The sequence below is a fragment of the Zea mays genome, chromosome 8 (assembly GCF_902167145.1).
Source record: "Zea mays cultivar B73 chromosome 8, Zm-B73-REFERENCE-NAM-5.0, whole genome shotgun sequence".
In the NCBI taxonomy this organism is placed as follows: Eukaryota; Viridiplantae; Streptophyta; class Magnoliopsida; order Poales; family Poaceae; genus Zea; species Zea mays.
In genome coordinates, this window is record NC_050103.1 from 154,186,011 (window position 1) to 154,210,205 (window position 24,195).

General features: G+C 50.3%; 1 protein-coding gene across 10 annotated transcripts; it reads left to right on the top strand.

Annotated features, from left to right (window-relative positions):
* Window positions 1–387: 387 nt before the first annotated feature.
* LOC103636167 (monothiol glutaredoxin-S11) lies at window positions 388–19,569 on the top strand. Of its 10 annotated transcripts, none has more exons than XM_008658519.4 (7): window positions 14,033–14,128; window positions 14,211–14,394; window positions 15,719–15,999; window positions 16,283–16,385; window positions 16,486–16,674; window positions 18,060–18,113; window positions 18,284–19,569. In XM_008658519.4, exons 5-7 carry the CDS (start codon window positions 16,558–16,560, stop codon window positions 19,220–19,222), a joined length of 1,110 nt encoding a protein of 369 aa, XP_008656741.1. In that variant the 5' UTR covers window positions 14,033–14,128; window positions 14,211–14,394; window positions 15,719–15,999; window positions 16,283–16,385; window positions 16,486–16,557; the 3' UTR covers window positions 19,223–19,569. The 10 variants fall into 10 exon arrangements, with proteins under 10 accessions (XP_008656737.1, XP_020398296.1, XP_020398297.1 ...); XM_008658518.4 differs by having other exon boundaries at window positions 16,550–16,674; XM_020542711.2 differs by lacking the exon at window positions 15,719–15,999 and having other exon boundaries at window positions 13,978–14,128; window positions 16,286–16,385; window positions 16,550–16,674.
* Window positions 19,570–24,195: the final 4,626 nt, after the last annotated feature.

The window sequence follows — 24,195 nt, forward strand, 5'->3', positions numbered from 1 at the left end:
TTTCACCGTTATTTTATGAGCATACAAAGCTGAGATTTATATTAACGTAGAAAAAAATAAGACATAGTTAGTGTATATGGTATAGAGAATAGAAGATATAATTCAGATACACCATAAAAAACTGAAACATGCAATGGGTCCCTCACGAAGACGACGGGCGCGGGCGCGGCGTTGTTGTCAACTTTGCGCCGGCGGGCCTGCTGCGCGCGTGTGACGGTCTGGCGTGGCCGCGTGGCAGATGATGGGCCAGAAAGCAAAGCAGCGAGCACGGGGTTGCACCCCGCAATCCCGCATCCGACCCATACGCTATCCATGTCCACTTCCGTCTCCTCTCAAAACTTTTTCTGCCTTTCTCCTTGTGATTGAGTTGTGCTGGTTGCCTGGTTTCCCTCGCTTTCGTTCTGTTCACGTGCGGGCTGACGCGGACGGGGGATCGCGCGGTGGGGTGACGCCGCCCAGCCCTGCCCTGCCCGGCACAAGCTCGGGCTAGACGCAGGCGCGGTGTCTGGTGGGTTGCGTCGGGTGGGAGTGGAACTCAACTGTCGGTGGATATGGAGGCAGATTGATGCAGCGCGGCGACGATTCGCAAGGCCAGCTAGCTCGCGATCCGGGTATGTTTCTTCGGAACATGGCCCGAGTATATACGATATGATTTGGAATATTACACGATCTCGGGTTCTCGACTGAAAGCCATCGGCCGTCGCCTGGCTCTGGCTGACTGAGAACTGAGCTTCTCGAAAAAAAAAATTTGCTGTTCTGGACGGGACTGGGACGGACGCGGGCAGATGCATGCTCCCTTGTCATCTCATCTTCGCCTCCGATCCGGCCCTCTACTGCCACTTACCACCTCGACGAACCCAAACCGTTTCGTACTGGTAGTCGCCGTTCGGTTCCTCTAGAATCGTGGTCTTTCTAAATGAATTACTTGTCTAATTTATATAAGTTTTGATCGACTGCAACGATTCTGGAGTGAAATCTAGAAGAAACTAATAGGACTGTCGGAGAGGAAATTCTCCGGCCGGGTGGCGGAATGCACCCACCCTAAACCATAAGATGAGGAGGGGCCTAAGCGTTTTGCATGTCTACTAAACGATGAACGAACACAAAAACACACAAGGATTTAGAGTGGTTCGGACCGCTGGAGCGTAATACCCTACTCCGATGTGTGATGTATTGAGCTTGAGAGCTTGTATGAACTTTTGAGCCTGAGCTGGGTCTAAGTGTGTCTGAGTCTCCTTTGTAACGTCATGTGCCCTCCCTTTTATAGCTCAAGGGGGCACGTACAAGGATACTAAGCACCGACATGCGGGCCAGGGACATAACAGATGTAATACTTGAAGCAACTAATCCCGTCACCAGTGCAATCTCCTTTCGCCCTGATATCCGCGGTCTGCGTAGTATTGGCGTGCAGCGGAAGCTTCCCTAGCAACGTACGACTTATGATGAGCACAGCGTATGCCGCAGCACGGGCGTACTGCCTGCCACCGGAGTGGACAGGCACGCCGCCTGCAGGATGGCCTGGTCGCCGCCCGTCAACAGAGCGGACATGGCTCATTTAATGCTGAGACGGCACATCGCTTGTCCGTGGAGTAGACAGGACGCATTTAATGCTGATGCGGCACATCACCTACCTGTTTGAGAGAAATTTGGTATTATGAAACACGACGGATGTGGCTTCGACGAAATAGAGGCTCAGGCGAGGGTTTCTCCGTTATGGAAATGCTGGGCATAGCCAACACTTTAAAATGGAAATGACAGCTCTATTAACAGGTAACGACGACCTCAAACTCACGCCGTTATATTTCCGTTACCATATACGTAGGCCTGCTCGCTCTTACCGCCGTCCACCCGAGTCTCCGCCCAACCCGGAAGCCCAGGCGGCGGAGGTAGATGAGCGCGGGGCGGAGCTGGTCGCGGACGCTGCAGGCCAGCACGCGCGGGCACTTGATCACCACGCGCCAGTGCGCCGACTCCGGCACGCCCAGGTCCGCGGAGAGGAAGGCGAACACGGGGCAGAGGTCGGCGCGGACGTTGGCGGTCAGCACGGACGTGCACATGCCGAAGACGCGGCCCAGGTCCTTGAACTGGAGCCCGCGGGACTGGAGGAACGACACCACCGCGTGGATGGACTCCGGCGCCGCGTCGCGGAGCGCCGGGCTCTGCTCCAGCGCGCGCCCATAGTCCACGCCCATCAGCTCCAGGCTCAGGATCTTGTCCTTCACCTGCGACGGCAGCTCCGGCAGGTGCAGAGACAACGCTAGGCTCGTTGTGGCCACGGCCGGCGTCACCGTCGCCGCACTGCGCATCGGCACAGTGGTTTATGCGGACTGCGGCTCTTGGTCGGAGGCAGCGGCGCCCGGCTATGGAGAATGCGACAGAGATGGAGGAGAAGGGGGACCGGGATGGAGGGGACCGGGATGGAGACCTAGCGACGGAGAACGGACGGCGACGAGGCTGGTGGACGAAACCAGGTTAATAGAGTTGTTAACCTGTTAATAGAGCTGTCATTTCCATTTTAGAGTGTTGGCTATGCCCAGCTTTTCCATAACGGAGAAACCCTCGCCTGAGCCTCTATTTCGTCGAAGCCGCATCCGTCGTGTTTCATAATACCAAATTTCTCCCTGTTTGAAAGGCGACACGCCTCATCCGCGATAAATGCGCGCGGCCCAGAGGCCTTACGTCCGGCTCCGCCCGTTGGCTTACGTCACGGGCAGCTGGCCACGTGGCAGCATCGGGTCTCCACCTGAGCTGGGAGCAGAGGCATACGCAATATGGTCCGGACACGTGTTGGCTCCGGACCCCCGCCTGGCCTTGATTAAGGTCCGGGTACTCCTTCTCCTAGAATCCCGAGACCTTGTTGTGAGTGACCTGGACCCCACACAGGGAGGTCTAGGACCCGTCTCGGGGCCCCGGTCTGTACTCGCGGAGGTCCTGGACCCTGCCCGGAGGTCCGGACTATGAATCCAAAGGTCTGACACATTCCCGTGGGGTCCGGACCCACTGTTGACACCATGGAGTATATCGTCTCCTCCGGCCACGCGGCGGCCCCGACCCTGCCCACGTGGTGGGGTCAGGCGCTGTTTGCCACGTGGCTAGAGGTAGCCGCATGGACTCCACGCCTTCACACTGTAGTAAGGGGTACCACTGATTCAGGGTACCGACAGTGGCCCCCGGGCCCGCTTCAGGGGAGGAAACGAGCCTGCAGGTGGGGCCAAAGCTAGATTGGCGATTGGCACGCTGCTTCTGTGCGCTTACTGACACAACTACTGCCAGTCCGCCTTCGGTCACGCCAACTGTCACGCCTGTCCCGCGGCTGACTGACTCGTGGTCTCCGCACTTGATGTTTTTGCTGGGCCACGCGCGGGGTGTCTCGATACCACTGCATTGGTTTTGAAAGTTCACCTTTTTTATCCTTTGCGGCGGTCCTGAGGGGGCGCAGTACTGGCGTGAGCGGCGGTTCGACTTCTCTACACCCAGGGACCGGCGCCCAAGGAGGATGACTCGTGGGCCCGGGCCCCCGTGTCAGACACTGGGCTGTTGGTTTTGGCGGAGGTGAAGAGACGTACTACCGCGGGCGACGACTTGCTCCTCCACGGCGATTCGCCTCCTTCACACTCGGAGGTCGACACCTAAGGAGTATGACTCGTGGGCCCGGGCCCCCGTGCCAGAGGCTGGCCCGCTGCCTTCGGCGGGGATGAAGAGGCACGATGGTTCGCTCCTCGCGTGGCGGTTCGCCTTCTTCGCACACGGAGGCCGACGCCCAAGGAGAATGACTTGTGGGCCCGGGCCCCCATGCTAGAGGCTAGCCCGCTGTTTTCGGCGGAGATGGAGAGGCGCGGCGGTTCGCTCCTCGCGTGGTGGTTCGCCTTCTTCGCACACGGAGGTCGACGCCCAAGGAGTATGACTTGTGGGCCCGGGCCCCTGTGTCAGAGGCTGGGTCACCTTGGCGCACGTCGGGCGAGATCTTCTGCGGCGCTTCGGGCGTCAGTGGGGGAACCTTTCTTTAAAAAGGGGATTCCCCCGAGTGCGATAGCCATTCTCATCACTCGCAGCGCCTTTTCACCCACGAGTTCTCCGCGCTCTTCTGCCGTCGTAGCCGCCATGGCCTTGCTAGACCCTCCCGAGCGCCTCCAGCCCGAGGTGGCACTCAACTTGGTGCGCAACCTGCTCGGATGGGGTGTGCCGGCGTTCGTCGGAAGGATCCGTGTCGGCTCCTCTCCTTACGGTGATCCCGCCGCCGGAGAGTTCGTGCTCTTTGTCTCCAACCTCCCTAGCGGGTTGGCGTTGCTGATCTCGCCTTTCTTCGTGCTACTGCTGGAGGAGCTCGGCCTCCAACCTCAGTACTTCACGCCTTGCTTCATCCTTCAGGCGGCCACCATCGCCTACCTCTGAAAGATGTCCATGGGGGCGACGCTTCTTCCTCCAGCATTCGGTTTCAAGGATGTTCATCAGCCTTGCGGAGGTGGAAAGTGAGTTGAGCTGCGGCTCCATCTTTCGCGTGAGCTTCACCAGTGCCTCATGGTACACCGCCATGAACTGGTCTAGCTCCAACTCCATGGGGTGGGAAGCGAGCCGAGCTACGGCTCTATCTCTTTGGCTTTGATGGCTTCGGTGCCGCCTCCAATGGTGACCGTTGGCCCGGCTGCTGAAGACGCCACCTAGAAGGTCGTACAAGATGTCGCGGAGATGGCGGTCGCGCGCTTCCATCGTGACCCTACTGATATCGAGTAGGTCATTCCTGTAGACATAAGGCTAGGGCCCCGCTTGGAGGCGGATGTAATAACTTTGTTTTTGTAAGGTACTTTTGAGTATTACTTATCGAGTAGTATTAGCACGTATCTACATACTATTTGTCCCTATTGTGTGTGGCGTTGCCGACTCCTCCCTGGTACCTGGCCCCCCTAGGATGTAGGCTCGACGTGTCGAGGCTGGATACCAGCATACCTAAAAGAGTTGGCAACGGCCCCCAGGAGGCAGCCTCGACTGGGACCTGGACCTGAACATAACTTCAGCTATGGAGCATTAGTAGCACACCCATAGGACCCATCGCTTGATACTAGCCATCCTTTGATATAGGCACGGGACCTGCAGGATTTAGTCTGGGAAGCCAAGTTGTGTGTCCGGACCCCTGGACCGCGGTTCTAGATACTAGGACACCCGTCGCAGAGTGGTGGAGTGTGCAAGCTTACGGTACGGGACCAGGCTAAGCGGCTACACGGCTCCGGACCACCCCAGGAGACAAGCATCCATTCTCTAGAACCGGACCCTAGTTTACCGGACCCACAGGACTATAGCTTCAAATACTAGGGTATCCGTCATAGAGTGGTGGAGTGTGCAGGCCTAGGGTGCGAAACTAGGCTAAGCGACTACACAGCTCCGGACCACTCCATGGAATGAGTTCCCGTTCTCCAGAGCCGGCTCCCAGGCTACCGGACCCTCCTGCTTTCGCAGAGGGGTCCTAAACTGCAAGCCTAGCCATTCAATTCGTATGCCATCATGTCAGCAGGGGTGGGAGACCGTATGGGTGGGTTAGATAAAAATAATAATATCTAGAATATGTAGCAGAATAAAACCATCACAGGGGCACATCTGAGGGGGTAAATTCTTTCCTTATAACTTGACATGCATGAGTGCATACCAACAGGTCGGGCTTATGAGGGCGGACCTCATCGGGCTGGCGTACACGTATGCACAACCTAGTTAACAGAAGAAATCATAACCCCTCAGACTTGCTTGTGTGGGTAGGACTTACAGGAATACTCTATATTCCGGGGATTGGGAAGAGGCACCCCTTCAGTTGTGGAGAGGCGGGTACTCCCGGGTCGGCATACTTCCGTCACCTTGAAGGGTCCTTCCCAACTGGGGGAGAGTTTGTGGAGCCCTTCTCGGTTTAGTACTCGCCGTAGGACTAGGTCCCGGACCATGAGCTCCCTACTATGCACGATCCGCTGGCGGTGGCGCCCGAGCGCTTGGTCATACCGTGCATTTCAGGTCGCCGCTTGCCAACTGCGTTCGTTGATGAAGTCCACGTCCTCACACGCAGCAGCTATTCCTGCATAGACTCGTTAAAATACTGGACCCGTGAGGATCACATAAAGGTTTCCAAGGGAAGGCAGGCTTCAGCCCCGTAGACCAGGAAGGGCGGGGTCTCCCTAGTGGCCTCACTAGTTGTCATCGCCGGAGTCAGAGTTTTCGGTGAAGACATCCTTCAGGACCCCCTCGGGTGACTGATACCCGAGGTCCGGTTCTCCCACAACTACCTCGCCGATGTCGACCCTTTCCTTGCCAGGCCGACGGCGAGGAGGGGGGCGTCCTTGGAGGTCTGCTCGCGCCTTTCGCTGACGCGCTTCGCGAGTTCGATGATCTCGCGACACTCCGCGGCGCTATGGCGACTGTTGGGGTGTACAAGGCATGAGCCACTGTTACCCCTCTGCGGCCGTGGGCGCTTGTTGCGCTCGTTTCGACCCCCAGTCGCAGCTGCGACGACCGGATCAACAGACGACGACCTTTCGGAGCCGCGATTCTTCTTCTTCTTCTTTTTGCCGTCCTGAGTGACGACACCCGAGCCACCCGTCTGGGCAACCCCGGTCTGTGGTGCCGAGTGCCATGCACGGCCCTCGGCAGCCCTGGCGCACTTGTCGGCCAGAGCGAAGAGCGTGGTGACAGTTTCCACGTCATGCGTGGCCAACTTCTCCAGCATCTTTTCATCACATACCCCCTGGCGGAAAGCAGTGATGATGGATGCATCGGAGATACGGGGTATAGTTCCTCATACCCTAATGAAGCGGGAGATGAAGGTCCGGAGAGTTTCCTCGGGCTCCTGCCTCACTGCATGGAGGTGAGCCTCCACGCCATGCCGCTGGTAAGCACTGGCGAAGTTCGCTGCGAACCGCGCACAGAGCTCTTCCCAGGAGTAGATTGATCCTGGGGTAAGGTTCATGAGCCAAGTCTGGGCAGGCCCAGACAAGGCAACATGAAAATATATTGCCATTACGGCGGTGTCTCCACCTGCTGCCATAATGGCGGTGACGTACACCTGCAAGAATTCCGACGGGTTGGACGTACCGTCATACTTTTACGGCAGGTGCGGCCGGAACTTGGATGGCCAGGTCGCTGCGTGGAGATGATCTGCGAGTGATGCGCAGCCCACGCCGGCTAGAGGGACACTCGCCTGGAACCGGGCGCCTATTGGGGTTTGCGGTGCTACCGCAACAAAGTCTTGATCGAGGTTCCGACCCTCGATGTTTAGTCGGCGCTCACGCGCCCTCTCTAGAGAGACTCGAGCGTCTTCGCGACCCTTGAAGTTTTGTCGGCGCTCCCGCACCCTCTCTTGAGAGGCCCAAGCATCCTCACCCGCACGCCTGCGGTTGAGCTCTGCTCGGAGGTCGTCGGTCTGTGCACCCCTCACCGAGGGTGAGCGCACAGACGTCGTCGCCTCATGTTGGCGTCGGGATGACCGCGACCTAGACCTGGTCGAGCCGGAGTGCGCCATGCCGAGCAGTCGGTCGACGTCATCACGCCACTGCTTCATGGCCCCCGGTGAGGCCGTGAAGCTTGGAGGGTGGCGCAGCAACTCCCTGGCCACAGACAACGCCCCCAGAGCTGCCCTTGACAGAGTCCGGGATGTCTGCGCAGTTGTATGCTGCTGCGCAGCGTGCACAGCAGCAGTGCCCGACACTGGGCGGTTGGGAACCCGTGGCGTGGAAGAAGCAGCTTCCTCCTCCACCAGGAAATCCTCCGAAGTCTCGGCGCGGTGCTCAACGATTTGCACCATCTGCTGAACAAGAAAACAAGCAAAAACCTAAAGCCTAGCCCCCTACCTGGCGCGCCAAATGTCGGAGAGGAAATTCTCCGTCGGGTGGCGGAATGCACCCGCCCTAAATCCTAAGATGAGGAGGGGCCTAAGCGTTTTGCCTGTCTACTAAGCGATGAACAAACACAAGAACACACAAGGATTTAGAGTGGTTCGGGTCGCCGGAGCGTAATACCCCACTCCACTGTGTGATGTATTGAGTTTGAGAGCTTGTATGAACTTGTGAGCCTGAACTGGGTCTAAGTGTGTTTGAGTCTCCTTTGTAACGCCGTGTGCCCTCCCTTTTATAGCTCAAGGGGGCACATACAAGGATACTGAGCCCCGACATGCGGGCCCAGGGACATAACAGATGTAATACTTGGAGCAACTAATCCCGTCGCCAGTGCAATCTCCTTTCGCCCTGATATCCGCGGTCTGCGTAGTATTGGCGTGCAACGGAAGCTTCTCTGGCAACGTACGAGTGATGATGAGCACATCGTATGCCGCAGCACGGGCGTACTGCCTGCCACCGGAGTGGACAGGCACGCCGCCTGCAGGATGGTCTGGTTGCCGCCCGTCAGCAGAGCGGACATGGCTCATTTAATGCTGAGGCGGCATATCGCTTGTCAGTGGAGTAGATATGGCGTATTTAATGCTAAGGCGACACATCACCTATCAGTTTGACAGGCGATGTGCCTCATCCGCAATAAATGCGCGCGGCCTAGAGGCCTTACGTCCGGCTCCGCCCGTTGGCTTACGTCACGGGCAGCTGGCCACGTGGCAGCATCGGGTCTCCGCCTGAGCGGGGAGCAGAGGCGTACGCAATATGGTCCGGACATGTGTCGACTCCGGACCCCCGCCTGGCCTTGATTAAGGTCCGGGTACTCCTCCTAGAATCCCGGGACCTTGTTGTGAGTGACCTGGCCCCCACACAGGGAGGTCCGGGACCCGTCTCGGGGGCCCGGTCTGTACTCGCGGATGTCCTGGACCCTGCCCGGAGGTCCATGCTGTGAATCCAAGGGTCCCGCACATTCTCGTGGGGGTCCGGACCCACTGTTGACACCATGGAGTATATCGTCTCCTCCGGCAACGCGGCGGCCCCGGCGCTGCCCACGTGGTGGGGTCAGGCGCTGTTTGCCACGTGGCTAGAGGTAGCCGCATGGACTCCGCGCCTTCACACTGTAGTAAGGGGTACCCCTGATTCAGGGTATCGACAACGGCCTGAAGGTGTTTGGTTCCCATGAGCAAGGAGGTATTTGGATCCCCTTACTAAACTTTACTCACTATCACATCATCGAATGTTTAGACGCTAGTTAGAAATATTAAATATATAGTCTAATCGTAAAACTAATTACACAGACAATTAGGACTAAACGATAAGATGAAACAACTAAGACTAATTAGTTCATGATTCGAACTCGAGATTTCTATCTTTGATATCATATTAGAGTGCACATACACTAACCATTTCAATCAAAAAAATTAAGCCGTTAGGAGAAGATAAACAATCTCACTTATACACTTCAACGGTGAGGGGACTAGAGGAAGAGGGCAGACACCGTGTTGAAGCTGGCATTCATTCTGCTCAACGGCCCAGGATGCCTGCCTGCATGTGCTATGCTGGGTTGGTTGGTCCCAGGGGTTGGATTTCTCGAGCGAGAGGACCGGTTTCTCAGTAAATTTACTGTTTTTGGTTGAATACAAAACATAATTTTTGGTCCAATTTTCCCGTTTTCTATGTATTTCGGTTCCAAACAAAGGCCAACATTTTTTTGCCAAAACAAAATTTTGGAACAATAAAAACAAAAAAGGATGAACCATGGTTGGTCCACTTCGTCGGAAACGATGTGCCGGTAGTCAATATCCTAAACTTTTAGGATGGATGCGCATCGGAAACCCGTACGCAAGCAATGACGCAACGGGCCCCTCCTTCCAGTTTAGGATGGATGCATCATGTTCATGCATGCACATCCACCTCACGGCCCACGTTAGCATTTATGCATCGCCGTCTTCCAGGTCCAGACAGAGAAAAGAAAAATCCTCCCCGTGGATCGGCATGATCGAGACAGGATTCGAGATATCACGAGCACGTACATGCGCAAATGACGACCCATGCATGCATACAGCCGATCCATTCATGGTAGGCCAAATCATTATATACCGATGGATGGACGTCCCTTTTTCGACGGGCGAACATTGAACGCACGTACGCATAATCTAATCGTGCCTATGAATGGTCAAGCGGAAGCGGACATCCTCTGATCGAGATGCATGGGTGATTACCTTTTAGCGCAAGTAGAATAATATACTACTAGGATATAGCTAAGCTGAACCCAGTGGTGAAGGGGACAAAAAAAAAGAAAAGAAAAGGAAGGGGGAAAATCGAATGAACAGTAATAAAAACAATTGTAAGAAAAAAAGCTATTAGTACTAAAGAGCTAACTACTATATAAATTTAAAAAATAGACTTTAAAAATCTCTATCTCTACTATATTAAAGCACCAGTTTCGACGGTCGTTCCACACCATATTTTTACAACAAATAACTCCTTCTGTTGTTTGAAATGGTCCACAAGACATATTCTCTTCACATCGATGGCATCTAATCCAATTCGTCTATCAACTCCTCGTCCTCAGCGAAACCGCGCCCCACACGGTGCACGAGCGCCTCAGTTACCCACACAATGATACAAACCCATGCACGTCGTGTCAATGCACTGCGACAAGAGCCCAACAACCCATGCACGTCGTTTCGTAGGGGATGGGGAAAGCGATTTCAGCAGACCCACACACGCCGCATCTTCCATGCATAGAAACGAGGGGAAAGCAGTTTCACCAGTTGCGGGGTGTAGCCATTTTACCCATCCTAATCTGCCCACCAACATGGCTACAAAAAGTCGTACCGAGGTCCCTCAAGCGATAGTGGTGGTGGATCTGCTCGCCGCCGGTGGCCTGACACTCTCCAGCTACTCTGACTCGCCTACGTCCTCCAAGGTACGCACGTACGTACATCTGATTTTTTGGCTCACTGACTCCACATGCATCTTCGCATGTCTGTCCACCGGTTCGTGTCACGTTCGTGGAACCTAATAGAGACGGACGCTGACGGGATGGAGGGCATCGGCGGTTAGGCATGGGCCACATGGAGGGCATTGACAGCAAATCACCACCCATAGGCACGACGACGGGCATTGGCGGCAAGGCGCCAACCTTCGGCACGACGGGGGGCATTGGCGGCAAGGCGCCACTTTTGGCATCAGGGGGTACTGTAGTTGACATAGGGGGCAGCGCGGCGGTGTTCGACACCACATGGATCTGTGGCACGGCGTCCACCGCGAGAACCGTCGGTGGCGAGCATCAGTGGAAGGGTGGCCACAGGCATGATCGACGGCTTCGACACGACAGGAATGCCTGGGACGACAATAGGAGCGACGGGGACAGGGCGTGAACAAGATGTTGCACGCGCCCACCGCGGGAACCGTCGGTATGGCGAGCATCAGTGGAAGGGTGGCCACGGGCGAGCGACGGGGGCAAGGCGTGAACAAGATGTTGCACACGCCCACCGCGGGAACCGTCGGTATGGCGAGCATCAATGGAAGGGTGGCCACGGGCATGATCGACGGCTTCGGTACGACAGGAATGCCCAGGACGGCAATAGGAGCGATGGGGGCAGATCGTGAACAAGATGCCACACAGTGTAGCACGTAGTGCTGCCGTCGCCGATGAACATGATGAGCGCTATCATCACGAGCGTCGTGGCGGGGAAGAGAGACGAAGCGTCACAAGTCATCGCTAGCGGCTAGGAGAAGTGCTTCCTCATGAGTGAGGAGCTACAAGGCCATCGCGCGCTTGCGACGGGTTCTTGACGAGCATTTTATTGTAGCTCCATTCAAAGTTGAGCGTGTACTGTTTCGCGAGAGCTAGGCCAGTTGGGAACGAGATAGAAATGGTTGGTGACCTTCCGATGCAAAGCATGGACGACAGATACGTAGTGGATGGCTTTTGTCCGAGGCATTTGGTTCATTAGCTCATCTGTTTCTTGTAGATGGATCGGAATTAACCGCCCCTCGTGCATGACATAAGACGATATTGGGCACCGCTCAACTCATGCATGGCTCATGTATGGTGCATCATGAATTCCCACATGGCCTCTATTTGATAATTGTTGAGGCATGTTTTCTTCTCTATCAGATTATTGTGCAATAGTCAGAGACATCTTTATGGTTCTATCTATCCATGAATTATGCGTTTAATGCGTGTCTAAGAGAAAATAAAAGTTACATAGGTTCAGTGAAAGATCTTGTGGGTCTTTAAAACCGACAGTCATACCGTGTGTTTATATGGAGTCAATGTCTTGAGTTACAAGTTATCAAGGTTGTTACAACATATATCGACTGTGAGAAGCCGACAAGTCCAATACGACAGGAAGCCGTACACATATAGTAATACCCCATTAGCTGAAGTAGGACGAGCTACAGAGAACTCTATAAAAATAGGGATTAAGTTATTTTTCAACTCATATTTTTCTCGGTCTTTTGACTAAAATAAAGCGTAATATTTATTCGTATCAATTTAATATCGGGTCTATAGACAATATGCTTACTTTGATATTAAATTTATTTATTATTGATATTTTTTGGAAGAGTCCACGTGACTGATTTACTTCGCTCAGTTATGATTGCATTATGGATACGGTCTCGTCTTTCCTAACTAATATCATAAAATATGATTATATCGTCACAATGTATGGATATTATACTAGTCTATATATAACCAGCGGTAGATTAAATTATTGCTAGCGCTGCTGCTATGGTCTTACCGATTGTTCTCCGTAGGGAATCTTTTGATCTTTCCACGCACACGCGTACGTGACGTGGGCCACCGATCATCACTTCATCATGACGGGCAGTTGCCTTGGGTTGAGCCTAGCTTTGCCCCGTTTGGTTTGATGGTAAATCCAACAGCCTCACTATCCTCTACCCGAAAGTCCGATTTAGAGATTCGAGGCCATCTGTGTGGCCTTTTCATGCATGTGCCCTCTCTCCCGCCACAAGCCCACGTTGGCAAGAGTTTGTAGATTTTTTTTTCTTTACATGGTGATGAAAGCCTATTGACGTGGCACTTTTGAACATATATGGAGACTGAATTTTGAAGAGTCTGTTGGAGTAGTTAACTTTTTTTTGTGTTAAATCTATTTTATAAAGTAGCTAAATCAATAAATTTAACTGATTTTTTGGCTAATCTCTTGGAGAAAGATTAATCTCTCCATTTTAGTCTCTAAATTACTAAACGGCGAGAATAAAATAGAGACTAAACTGTTTTTAGTCTCTAGTCCCTCAAGGAGTGACTAAATAGACTAAACCATATAAATTTTATTTTTGCCCCTCCTTTATTTAAGCTACACGTACTAATAACAGGAGAATACTAATGAGTATATTGATACACTTATGATTTATTTAATATGTTTTGAATAATTTTAATCACTAGAATCAAATAAGGTAGAGACTAAAACTTAGTCTCCTGAATAAACTTTATTCGGTGGACGCCCAATTTACCCTGGCTTCTTGCATCGGGTCGTGTGTCCAGGTCTCCGCCCGCGTGGGGTACTTGGATTCATGAACGGCCAGCATGCATCCATGCATAGCTAATTAACCAGGCAAGGGGGAGGTCGATGTCGATCGATGGTTTTCCTAGCCACTAATCAGTCTCCTCTCTTGACCCCGCGCACAAGCAAATGTGAAGCCCCCATCCGCCGATCGGTCCTGCGCGCATGTATTAGGGCATGTACAGTGGTGTTTAATGTGGGGGCTCTTAAGATGTTTTAGGGGGTTATTTGCAAAAAAATCTTAGAGCCGTCTCTCCGTGAAGAGACGCCTCTGGCTCGTAAACCAAGTAACAACAGACGCCTCACTTCCCACTGTACGAATTTGTCGTCTGTTCTATCGATCTGATGCTATACAAATACATTTAATTCTGTATTTGTTAATAGACTACGTTTATAGACACTCCATTGTACAATAGAGTCTCTTAGTTGTCTCCTGTGCTTGGAGAACCGTTTTAGTGTCTCTCCACTGTACATTACTAGCTAACTGACCACTACTACTGTCAGTTGTCATTATTGCCAGGGGCAAGAAACCGACGAACCGGTCGGCTGAACAAGACGGCGCGTGTGGAGCCATGCTTGCCAGCGCGACGAGAGCAGGGACGTCGTCGACGACCAAGCCCGACCACGCGGCGGGCGCCGTCCACGGAGCCGGAGCCGGAGCCGGCGGCACCCCCATCGTCGTCACCGACGGCGGGCAGGAGGTCACCGTCTCTCAGTTCGTCGCGCAGCTAGGTTCGTTCAAAACAGAGCCCCGGTTCGAGCTGGAGAGATCGTTCACCACTTCACCCCCTCTATTATTAATTTAATTTTGTAGTGAGACTGTGAGAGTGATACGACGATGATGATAAGATGAGTGAGATCGCTATGAAAACCTGGGGTGCGGAAAATCGACAGGTTTCAGCTGTGTTTTGACAGATGAGGCGGCGCGGCGGAGGCTGGACAGCATCCACCAGAGGTTGAGGCTGCTGGAGCAGCAGATGGAGACGCTGGAGGCCGAGGTAGGCAAAGCCACCAGCAGTAGAATGCACACCTACGCCTAGTTTGCTAGCGGCGGCCTTGCCAGATCGATCCATCGACCCGAAGCAGACCACAGATCTTTGTTTTTCTTGATTAAATCTTTCTCATGTACATGTACGATGATCACAGCCAGGGCCGGCTCTATGATTTCAATGGCCCCTGGCCAGCTAGAAAATATAGGCCCTATAGACTATTTTTCTTTTTAAAGTTTATCGTATAATTAAAGAGATAATATTAATAATGATATATATCTCTACTATTAATTAAGTAGCTATTGTAGGCGTCCACAGTCTTACAGTGGCGCACGGTTCTGCCGTCTCCCTCCGCGCTCCCTCCACGCTGCATCAACGCCCGCAGTGCCTCTGCCTCTCACCACGCCCCTTCCCCCGCCGCACCCCTCCACCGCGCCCCTTCCCCCGCCGCGCCAGAAAGCGTCGCGGATCCACCGTACGCCCGCCCTGGCACCGTGGTTCCACGCCTTGGATCCACCACCACCTCCTCCTCTCCCCATAACTGCGTCGTCTGCCCCCGCCGTACACCTCCACCGCGCCCCCGTCTCCGGCGTCGGGAGCGAGACCCCCACGGCGGCAGTGAGGTCCGGGAGCGAGACCCCCACGGCGTCCTTGTCCCTGTCTGCGTCCCCGTCCCCATCCGCGCCCGGGACGCCCACGGCCGCGGTCGCGTCTCCGGCGCCGGTTGCGGGGCCCAGGCTGGCGACGGGGTTTACGGAGAAATCGCCACTTCACCTCGCCGCCTCCCCCACCGCGCGTCCGCAAGAGCCAAGAGTGGGCGTCTAGATTCCTACACCATGCCCCCGCTCGCGCAATCCTCGCTCCCACGGAACCCTAACCAAGAATCCGACTCCGCGCTAGACGAATCGGACGGAAGGAAGACGAGAAGGCCCCGAGACGAGCGGGGGAACAAAGAAGAAGATGAAGGTCCGTGCGGCGGTGAAGCGCCTGTGCCGGTTCTGCAAGGTGGTGAAGCGTCGGGGAATCGTCTTCATCAAATGCACGACCAACGCCAAGCACAAGCAGCGCCAGGGCTTCTCCACCATCGCCGAAGCAGCCGCTGTCTCGTGCGTTCACCTGCCTCCGCCGCCGCCCGCTAGCTGTTCCGCCTCCGCCGCAACTTTCGCAGAGTAAGATGATCCTCCACTCTCATGCCGCAACTTTCGCAGAGTAAGCAGTTCCGGAGTCACTTATGCGCCATCGATTACTGGAATTATTGCCTCTCGTTATACACTCTGGTAAACCTTAATTATGTAGATTGATCGCAACTCTTAATCTTTCCTGGTCTATGCAGGGGTTCTCGACACTGAGGAATTAGCCATTGTAAACAGCACCTTTCGTAAGGCCCAAGGTTCCAGGCTATCTGGAATCATTGAGGAAACGAGGAGATCAGGGGAGTCAACAACCTCAACTCTGGAAAGTGAAACCTGGGCGATGGAAAGCCTTGAGACTGAACTATTTGATAATGTCTGTGCTTCGATCCAGAAATCTCTTGGCAAACCTGATAAACTTTTAGGTCGGCCCGTTGCTGCCTCAACCCCCTAAAGGCCACAGCAAATGCACCTCGTGTTGCAGGTAACAAGCCTCAAATGCTGACACAACATGCTAGGTGACATGAGCTTTTATGTTCTCAGTACCAGCACATACTATGACATTGAGAAGCATCACGTCGTAGCCTTGCTGCATTGAGAAGCAGTGATCTTTGTTCTTATTTGGAAATGGTTATACATGACAGGTGTTGCATGTATGTCATAGCAATCACCGTATGCACGCGGTCATACTTCTTTTTCTTGCATTTCTGGTTTGCAGCTGTAGTTCGATTCAATATTGAGTGAAGTGTTTGTTTCTTTTCATGAAGTAGCATTAGCAGATGAAGAGGCGGAATATTCTTCTTGGGATAGTGACGACGAGTACCAGAAATTCATCCAAAACATCAATCGATTCCTGACTTAACCTCCAAGGTATACTGACCACTTCTTCAACAATTTCCTTGTTTCAGAAAAAATTAATTCCTTACTTAACCGGTTGTCGGAGGTGAATCTTCTTCTCTTCTGCTCACAGATTGCGAGGCTTGGGCTGAGAAGTTAATTTAGCTGCTCTTTTTTTACGTGATGGCCCGGTTCAGAGACAGTAATGGAGGAGGCCTCGCTCGGGACGATGGCGGAGCCACTGCTGGTGAGAGCAATCAGAGGGAAAAAGGTCGAGAGGGCACCAATCTGGCTCCTGAGGCAAGCCGGGAGGTACATGAAGGCAAGTCCACTTCCATTTTGTGACAGTCTTCTGTGTTGGTCTGCTAAGTAAGCATTTCTGTAATTAACATTCCAGTGCGTATCTCGAAGGAATGATCTAAATTGGTTAGTAATATTATATAATAGTAGTCTCCAAAACCGATTGATAAAGTATTTTAGAAATGGAGGAATTAACCAATAATCTTCATAGTAGGGAACATAAATGCTAAATGTTTGCCGAGTGATGTGATATGTGTCACTTCATGATCTGTTATATAACGTGCTTTCGAACCGGGCCTTATTGCTTAGGAATATCTCCCACATGGTATTATTGCAATTTTTAATATTAGATTACAGATATCATACTGTACCCAGAAGTTGCCTTCACATGAGATACAAAGTCTGATTTTATTCTTGACCCAAGAAAATGATGGTTTTTGATGCTGAGTCGCTTAGATAGTTCATAGTTTGGGACGCCAGAAATACTACAGGTTTTAAATTTCTTCCGTTCTGGTTTCGAACTATCATTAGTTTCACCTTGTATGTGTCTGATGTTGTGGGAGAATGTTGTGTTAGTGCGGCTGTGAAATTGGGATTGTCTTAAGAGGTTATTATTTTATTTGAGAGATGGGATGCTAACCTTGGGTTCTGTACTGTTTGTGTTTGATGGTTAAGTGTCTGGTGAGGTTTGTGTGGAAGTTTAGTCTATATGGGGTTTTCCTGCTTTTTAAATGCTTCCATCCCTGTGAAACGATCCTAGTCTATTTTGTGGGTTGATTAGTTTATCACATCAATATGTAGTGTCGACAAATACTATATGTTCTGTGCCTCTGATCACATTGCTGGATTTGATTGCTTTTCCTTAAAAAGGGAATACCCATCGTTGACAACGTTGGAATCTGGGAAGGGAATTTCTAGACAGCCTTAACCCTGCAAAATTCTGCTCGTAGGCTGATTTAAACCCAGGACTGATAGGCAACAAGTGGAATTGTCACGCCCACTCTTCTGTAGATGTGATCGATAGCTATTAGGTTTTTAAAAGCCAGTGCTAACATCTAAACTATTTTTTGGTTGTGTTCCATGCAAGGTTTACTTTTTTTTGGTTCGAAATCACCGAATTTCAAGGGGTTTTAGTTTTCTCTACTAACTGAAAAACGAATTTTGGTCCGATTTTAAATGGATTTGGATTCAAAATATAAAAATACAAAAGTCAAATTTTGGTCAACAAAATGAAATTTGGATCATTCCAAACAAAATTGTGGACCCTCGTTCCATGGTGATGAATTGATGGTATTGCATTTTTTGAGTAATATGTAGACCATGGAGCTGGAAATTTAATCTCATATATCTTCTAATTTTCTATTGCTGTGACTTAAATATGTTGTCTATTTTTTTTTGACTATGCAGATGGCAAGGACACAGAAGAACAAAGCCACTGCTCACCATCTTGGTCTTCTGAAGGTAACTTGAAATATACTCTAATCTTTATCTTAGAACTCTTACCTATGGTAATTTCTGTCATTCACTTTAATGAGTTTAAGATTCCCACTCCATATGAGGCCATTAGGACATCTGCATATCATTTCAAGTTTAAGAGCATGATATAATAACACAAAAACATCTTCTCATAGCAAAAAGGGGTCAACATTTTGAAGCAAGAAGGGGTCAAATTTGGGAGCTTTGACATCCTTACAGATAATGATGTTCGTGAAGGTATGAAGAAGTTCTCCAACTGGCCCACTGTTCCTCAACTCTACTGCAAAGGCGAGCTTCTTGGTGGATGTGATATTGTTATTGCTATGCATGACAGTGGTGAATTGAAGGATGTTTTTGAGGAGCACAATATTCCCCTCAAACCACAGGGTAGCAAAAATGAAGAAGCAGGTCAGCCCGAGTCTGCAACTGAGAAGGGTGGTGCAGTTGCTGAACCAATCGGGCTTACTGATGCTCAGAAAGCTCGTTTGGAAAGCCTTATTAATTCCAGCCCAGTGATGGTATTCATCAAAGGTACACCAGAGGAACCAAGGTGTGGGTTCAGTGGGAAGTTGGTCCACATACTTAAGCAAGAGAATATTCCTTTCTCAAGTTTTGACATCCTTTCAGATGATGAGGTTAGACAGGGGCTGAAAGTGCTCTCAAACTGGCCCAGTTACCCTCAACTGTACATAAAAGGTGAGCTGGTTGGCGGCTCAGACATAGTGATGGAGATGCACAAGAGTGGTGAGCTGAAGAAGGTTCTGTCTGAGAAAGGGGTTATTCCAAAGGAAAGCCTGGAGGACAGATTGAAGTCCCTGGTTTCCTCTGCACCGGTGATGCTTTTAATGAAGGGCACTCCAGATGCTCCTCGTTGCGGCTTCAGTTCGAAGGTTGTGAACGCCTTGAAGAAGGAAGGGGTTAGCTTTGGGTCCTTCGACATCTTATCTGACGAGGAAGTTAGGCAAGGTTTGAAGACGTACTCCAACTGGCCTACCTTCCCCCAGCTCTACTACAAATCGGAGCTGATTGGGGGATGTGATATCGTTCTTGAGATGGAGAAGAGCGGAGACCTGAAGTCGACCCTGTCAGAGTAGACACCTAGCTAGCATTCTTGCTTCGCTGGCATTTTTACCATATTGCCTGCATTGGATCACTCTACTCTGGTATTCGTAGATCCACGTTGGTACTTGTCTGCAGTACCACATTGCTAGAATTGTGACACATCTGCAGAAGGAATAACTCACGCTTGTTCGGTACTGATTGCATTGTTCTTATATCACCAGTTCTATTGAACGGATGGAAGCTTTTTTGTTCGGGTATTGTCACGATCTATAGACGGATGAAGTAAAATATTTCTAGAGTATGTGTGTTCGTGTAATTGTGTATTTAAGTCATGCCATTGTTCTTGGGAAGGCACATGTGAAAAAATTGACTTTCACGACGAACAAGCTTATATAAATCTAATTTCAAAATGGTTCGTACAACATTTATTCACGGGAACGGAGATAAGGAGCTGTAAGTATTCTCAGACTCATTATTCTAATTCCACGTGAATGGGAGTGGATTAGGGTGGACTTTGACTTCTATAGATTTAAATTGACTCAATACCATCCAGTATAGAACTAATTTACACCATAAATCATCTTAATCTATGTGGATTGAGGTGAATAAGAGCCTTAATCTATGTGGATCGAGTGAACGTATAGAATTAATTTACACCATAAATTATCTTAATCTATGTGGATTGAGATGAATAAGAGCCTTAATCTATGTGGATCGAGGTGAACAAGAGAGTATCCAAACAAGCTTTAATTATGTATTAACTAATTAACATCACTATAAATATGGTATATCGCTCTTTATTCACTAGAAAATATCGACAAGATACCTAGGAACGAATCTATCTCCTCTCTTTTCTTTTAAATTTTAGTGAATTGCATGGTTATCCCTAATCAGAGATGCAACTCAGTTTTCACTCTATTTTTTTTAAAGTTTACACGTGTCTCTCATTTTTCGAAACTACCAGACATTTTATCCCTACTAGGTGAATGCCCGTGCGTTGCGATGGGAGTAAAAAAATTTGTATGAAATATATAAACGGAACGACAAATATCACTATAATATGTAAAATCCGTGTGGTAAACATTATCAATATTACACAAATTATTTCTAAAGAGTCAATTTAGAATTTTGTAATGACAGACAAATATGTCGACAACCATACACTAATCTAATCCTTTTTACCACGACGTAGGTGCCCGTGCGTTGCGACGACATACAAAATATTGAATAAAATGATAATGCACAACTAAATCAGTTCAAAAAGATATGTAATGCTCAAAGGATAGTGTTTGCGGATATTAGAGAGTGAGCGGACGCTCCTGGATAGCGAAGCGTGGAGAACGAGCGAGCGGGTGGGAACGCGACGCACAAAAAACCACGGCTGGAACTATTAAAAGTAGTCCATTATAGTAGTAAATAATTTGTGTGTCGTGGTCTATCATGTTGAGTTTGTGATCCAAATTCTGCATATGGAGACAATGTTGACGAGCGGAACGGAGCCCCGTCGCGCGGGAGGCTTGGGCCGGAGCGTAGCGACACAAATTGGCCCATCGGCCAGCAGCCTTGCACGCCAGGGGGGCTAATTATGGTTTGTTTCGCGTAGTCATTTTACTCCTCTTGTAAGTCGTCGTCTACGAATGACGTTTTGTAAACACTACACATGTAGTGAAGGTTTTATCTGGCTGATGCCCGTGGTTTTTCCCTTCGCATTGAAGGAGTTTTCACGTTAATTTGTGTGTCATACTCTGTGATTTGTTGGTTGATCTACTTTGTTTTTCCTACGGTTTTCTGCTAACATCTCACATTGTGTAGACAAGTTTCCCTCCGTGCATTATTTCTTGCCTTATTTACCTCCGTGCAACAAACAAATGCGAGTGCGAGTGATGTACAACCACCAAATTTTAGGCGAGATGGATCCCTCCTATATTTTACTCTGCTCTGTTTCCTTGAACGTGTGAATCTCTTTCCTTCCCAAATTTCTCCATTGATAAAAGGTGGAAATCGGCAGTGCCCTCACCAGCTATAAATGGAGCCACACTGATCTCCCTTTCTATCTGTTCTCCCTCTTTTCTCAGGTAATTGTGTTGAATTTGTGATCTATCAGAGTACGAATCCCACACACGTTGAATGGTGGTTATCTATTTGATGTTTCTTGTGTTTTTATTCCCTTAACTACGCGAGACATCAGTGCTTACATGCTCTGGGTTTCTTTCGTTAAGAATATCGCAATATAATTCTAACTGCTGAGTTTTGGCTTACTCTGGGGCACATATTGTAGTCGTCGGTGCCTACTACTGATCACGCATATCTGGGCCAGGTTTACCCACGTCGCCGCCTAAGAAATAACACACAAAGGGATTCACTACCGCGACACTGACATTCCTCTACGCGTTATTTATAATATATTGTTATGTATCTATGTTTAATCACGGATTTTGTCGTCATTATTGTAATCACGTTCCGTGGCATCGCACGGGCACGTACCTAGTATATATATATTTGTAAAAACTATGTCTATAATACAAACTAGTCCTATGAATAATAATGCTTTAGTCCTTTAAAAAAATCTCCTCCGGTGTTTGTTGATGCAAAATCATTAAGAATAATATAAAGATCAATGTTATCTAAAATATCCTTGTCAATGCTGCATATAGCCAAGCAATTTAGTCTTTGTTGTAACATAGTTGATAACAAATATTTTTTCAGAAATTTCAATTTTAAGAAGCTTCTTTTAGCTGATTGGACGACATGACACCGTGAGAAATCAAAATCTTTTTCTTTGCCGGCTAGCCGATTCTAGACAACAGTCCATATGTGTTGGTGTTTCGATCCGAGGGTCTTAACCAACAAGTGAATTTGTGCTACGTGCCCTAATTCAGATGGGTGATATAAGAAGACACAAGGTTTATCGTGGTTTCAGGCAAGAGAAGGCCCTACTTCCAGTGAGGGGATGAGACTTATATTATCCTCCAAGTAGAGGTGCTCGTAGTAGGGGTATAAGCTGAACGAGAGAGTGAATCCCAAGTCTTTGAGAGTGATTGAGGCAAGTGCCAATATCGAAAGTGGAGCGCAAACGGTGAAGTGTTGTCCCCTTGTCCCCTGGGGAATCTGGACTCCTTTTATAGCCGCAAGGGGGGGGGGCAGGAGTACAAGGGTAGTCGGACTGTTGTAATGTTGAGAGGAGGTGAATCCGAGCCCCTGTAATAGTATGGTCCTTGGGATGACCCTTGTCCTGGGTGCTGCTTTTGATCAGGAGAAGGATGTTCGGTCCTTGTAGCCTGTGCTTTGACCAGGTAGAGAGACGGGGTCGAGGGCTCGGATGCGTACCCGAGCCTGTCCTGTGGATGAGTCGTTTGAGTCGCAGTGGTTGAAACAACGCTCAACATGGTAAAAAGTTCGTGGTAATCTGGCTCGTCCGTCAACCGAGATGGCGGAAAGCAGATGGGACACTGGCCCTGCGGTTCTGTAGTCATCCCATCTTCAACGGTGTTCGCGGGAGGGTTGGCGACGTCGTATGTTTCTCTGTTGATGTTGTTGGCCAAGGTCGGGCTCGGACGAGACTTCTCTCGAGGCCGAGGTCAGGTCGGCCCACGGGTACGCAGCCATGCCTGGAGTGGTTGGTACAATAGTCGGAGTGGTCTCATGCGGGATTTGCGGGAGAGTTGGTGGCATTTAATGCACCCTGCCATGCCAGGGTAGTTGGCCGAGGCCGAGCTCGGGCGAGGCGGAGTTTCCTCCCGAGGCCGAGGCTATGTCCAGTCGTCGCATGTCCTGTCCGGAATTGTTGAAACAGTGACCGGAGCAGGGGAAGAGCAGGGGAACAGTGCCCCTAGATTAGACCGATGTCGCATCATCCTTTGTTGACTTTATTGCCCTCAGCGGGGCAAGCGTTCGTACAGGCTGCATTTAATGCGCACGTCTGCGCCTGTGAGAACTTTGGCCGTGACTGGGCTCGTGTAGAGATGTCAATGGGTAATTCCCCATCGGGTTATAGCATCCCAGACCCATCTCCATCATGTTTGATACATCCCCATACCCATACCCATCATGGGTACAAAACTCATCCCATACCCATCCCCATTCGGGTTTCGGGTCCCAAATGGGTCCCCATCCCCAATTAAGGAATAACTAGGTACTAACATCTAGCACAAACTATCCAGATTTCATACATCACCACATCGACAAGCACTCATCCATGAACCATTATTCATTCATCCATCCATCAGAAAAGAAATCAGTACTTGGGATCAATATAAGAAATGGAGTCTGCCGGGTTTGATGGCGACTCGGCCTCAACTCATTCATACAAACAGGACAGGTGTACGCATATGAAATACCCATGGGTAATCGGGTTCGAATTATTGCTTCCCAAACCCATACCCATTTACCCAATGGGTGAAGATTTTGTCCCATATCCATACCCATGGGGACAATTTTTGTCCCATACCCATACCCTAATAGGGGAATTCCCCACGGGTTATCGGGTATCGGGTCCCCATTGACATCTCTAGGCTCGTGGGTGGACCTTCGCGCGAGATGCCCTCGGGTGAGACGAATATTTGTTTTCCGTCCAAGGGTGCTTCCCGGGTGAGTCGCGGACCCTGCAGGCGTAGTGTTCACCCGAGGTTTGCTCGGGCGAAGCGTATCTGTGCACCCGGCATGCGGAGCCTCGGGAGAATCGTGATTTGGTCCTGTATGACCTTGGAGGTCGGAGAGCGTATTTTGCCCTGTGATTCCCTAGTACTCGTGTGTTTTGATATGTTTATAGACATAAGTTATGTACCCCTAATTATAATACCCGATAATATGTATAGTCATATACTATTTGTCACGTTGGATGATGGACCCAAGTAACCAACGGTCCATCACTCACACCTAATGATATAATCGGATCAACCAACCCGTGTAGCTGACTCGGTCGAATGCGTTCAGTCGCAAATTCAGGTGACAGATTATTCAAAACGTGGTCACTAAGGAAACGTGGGATGCGCAAAATCGACTGGTT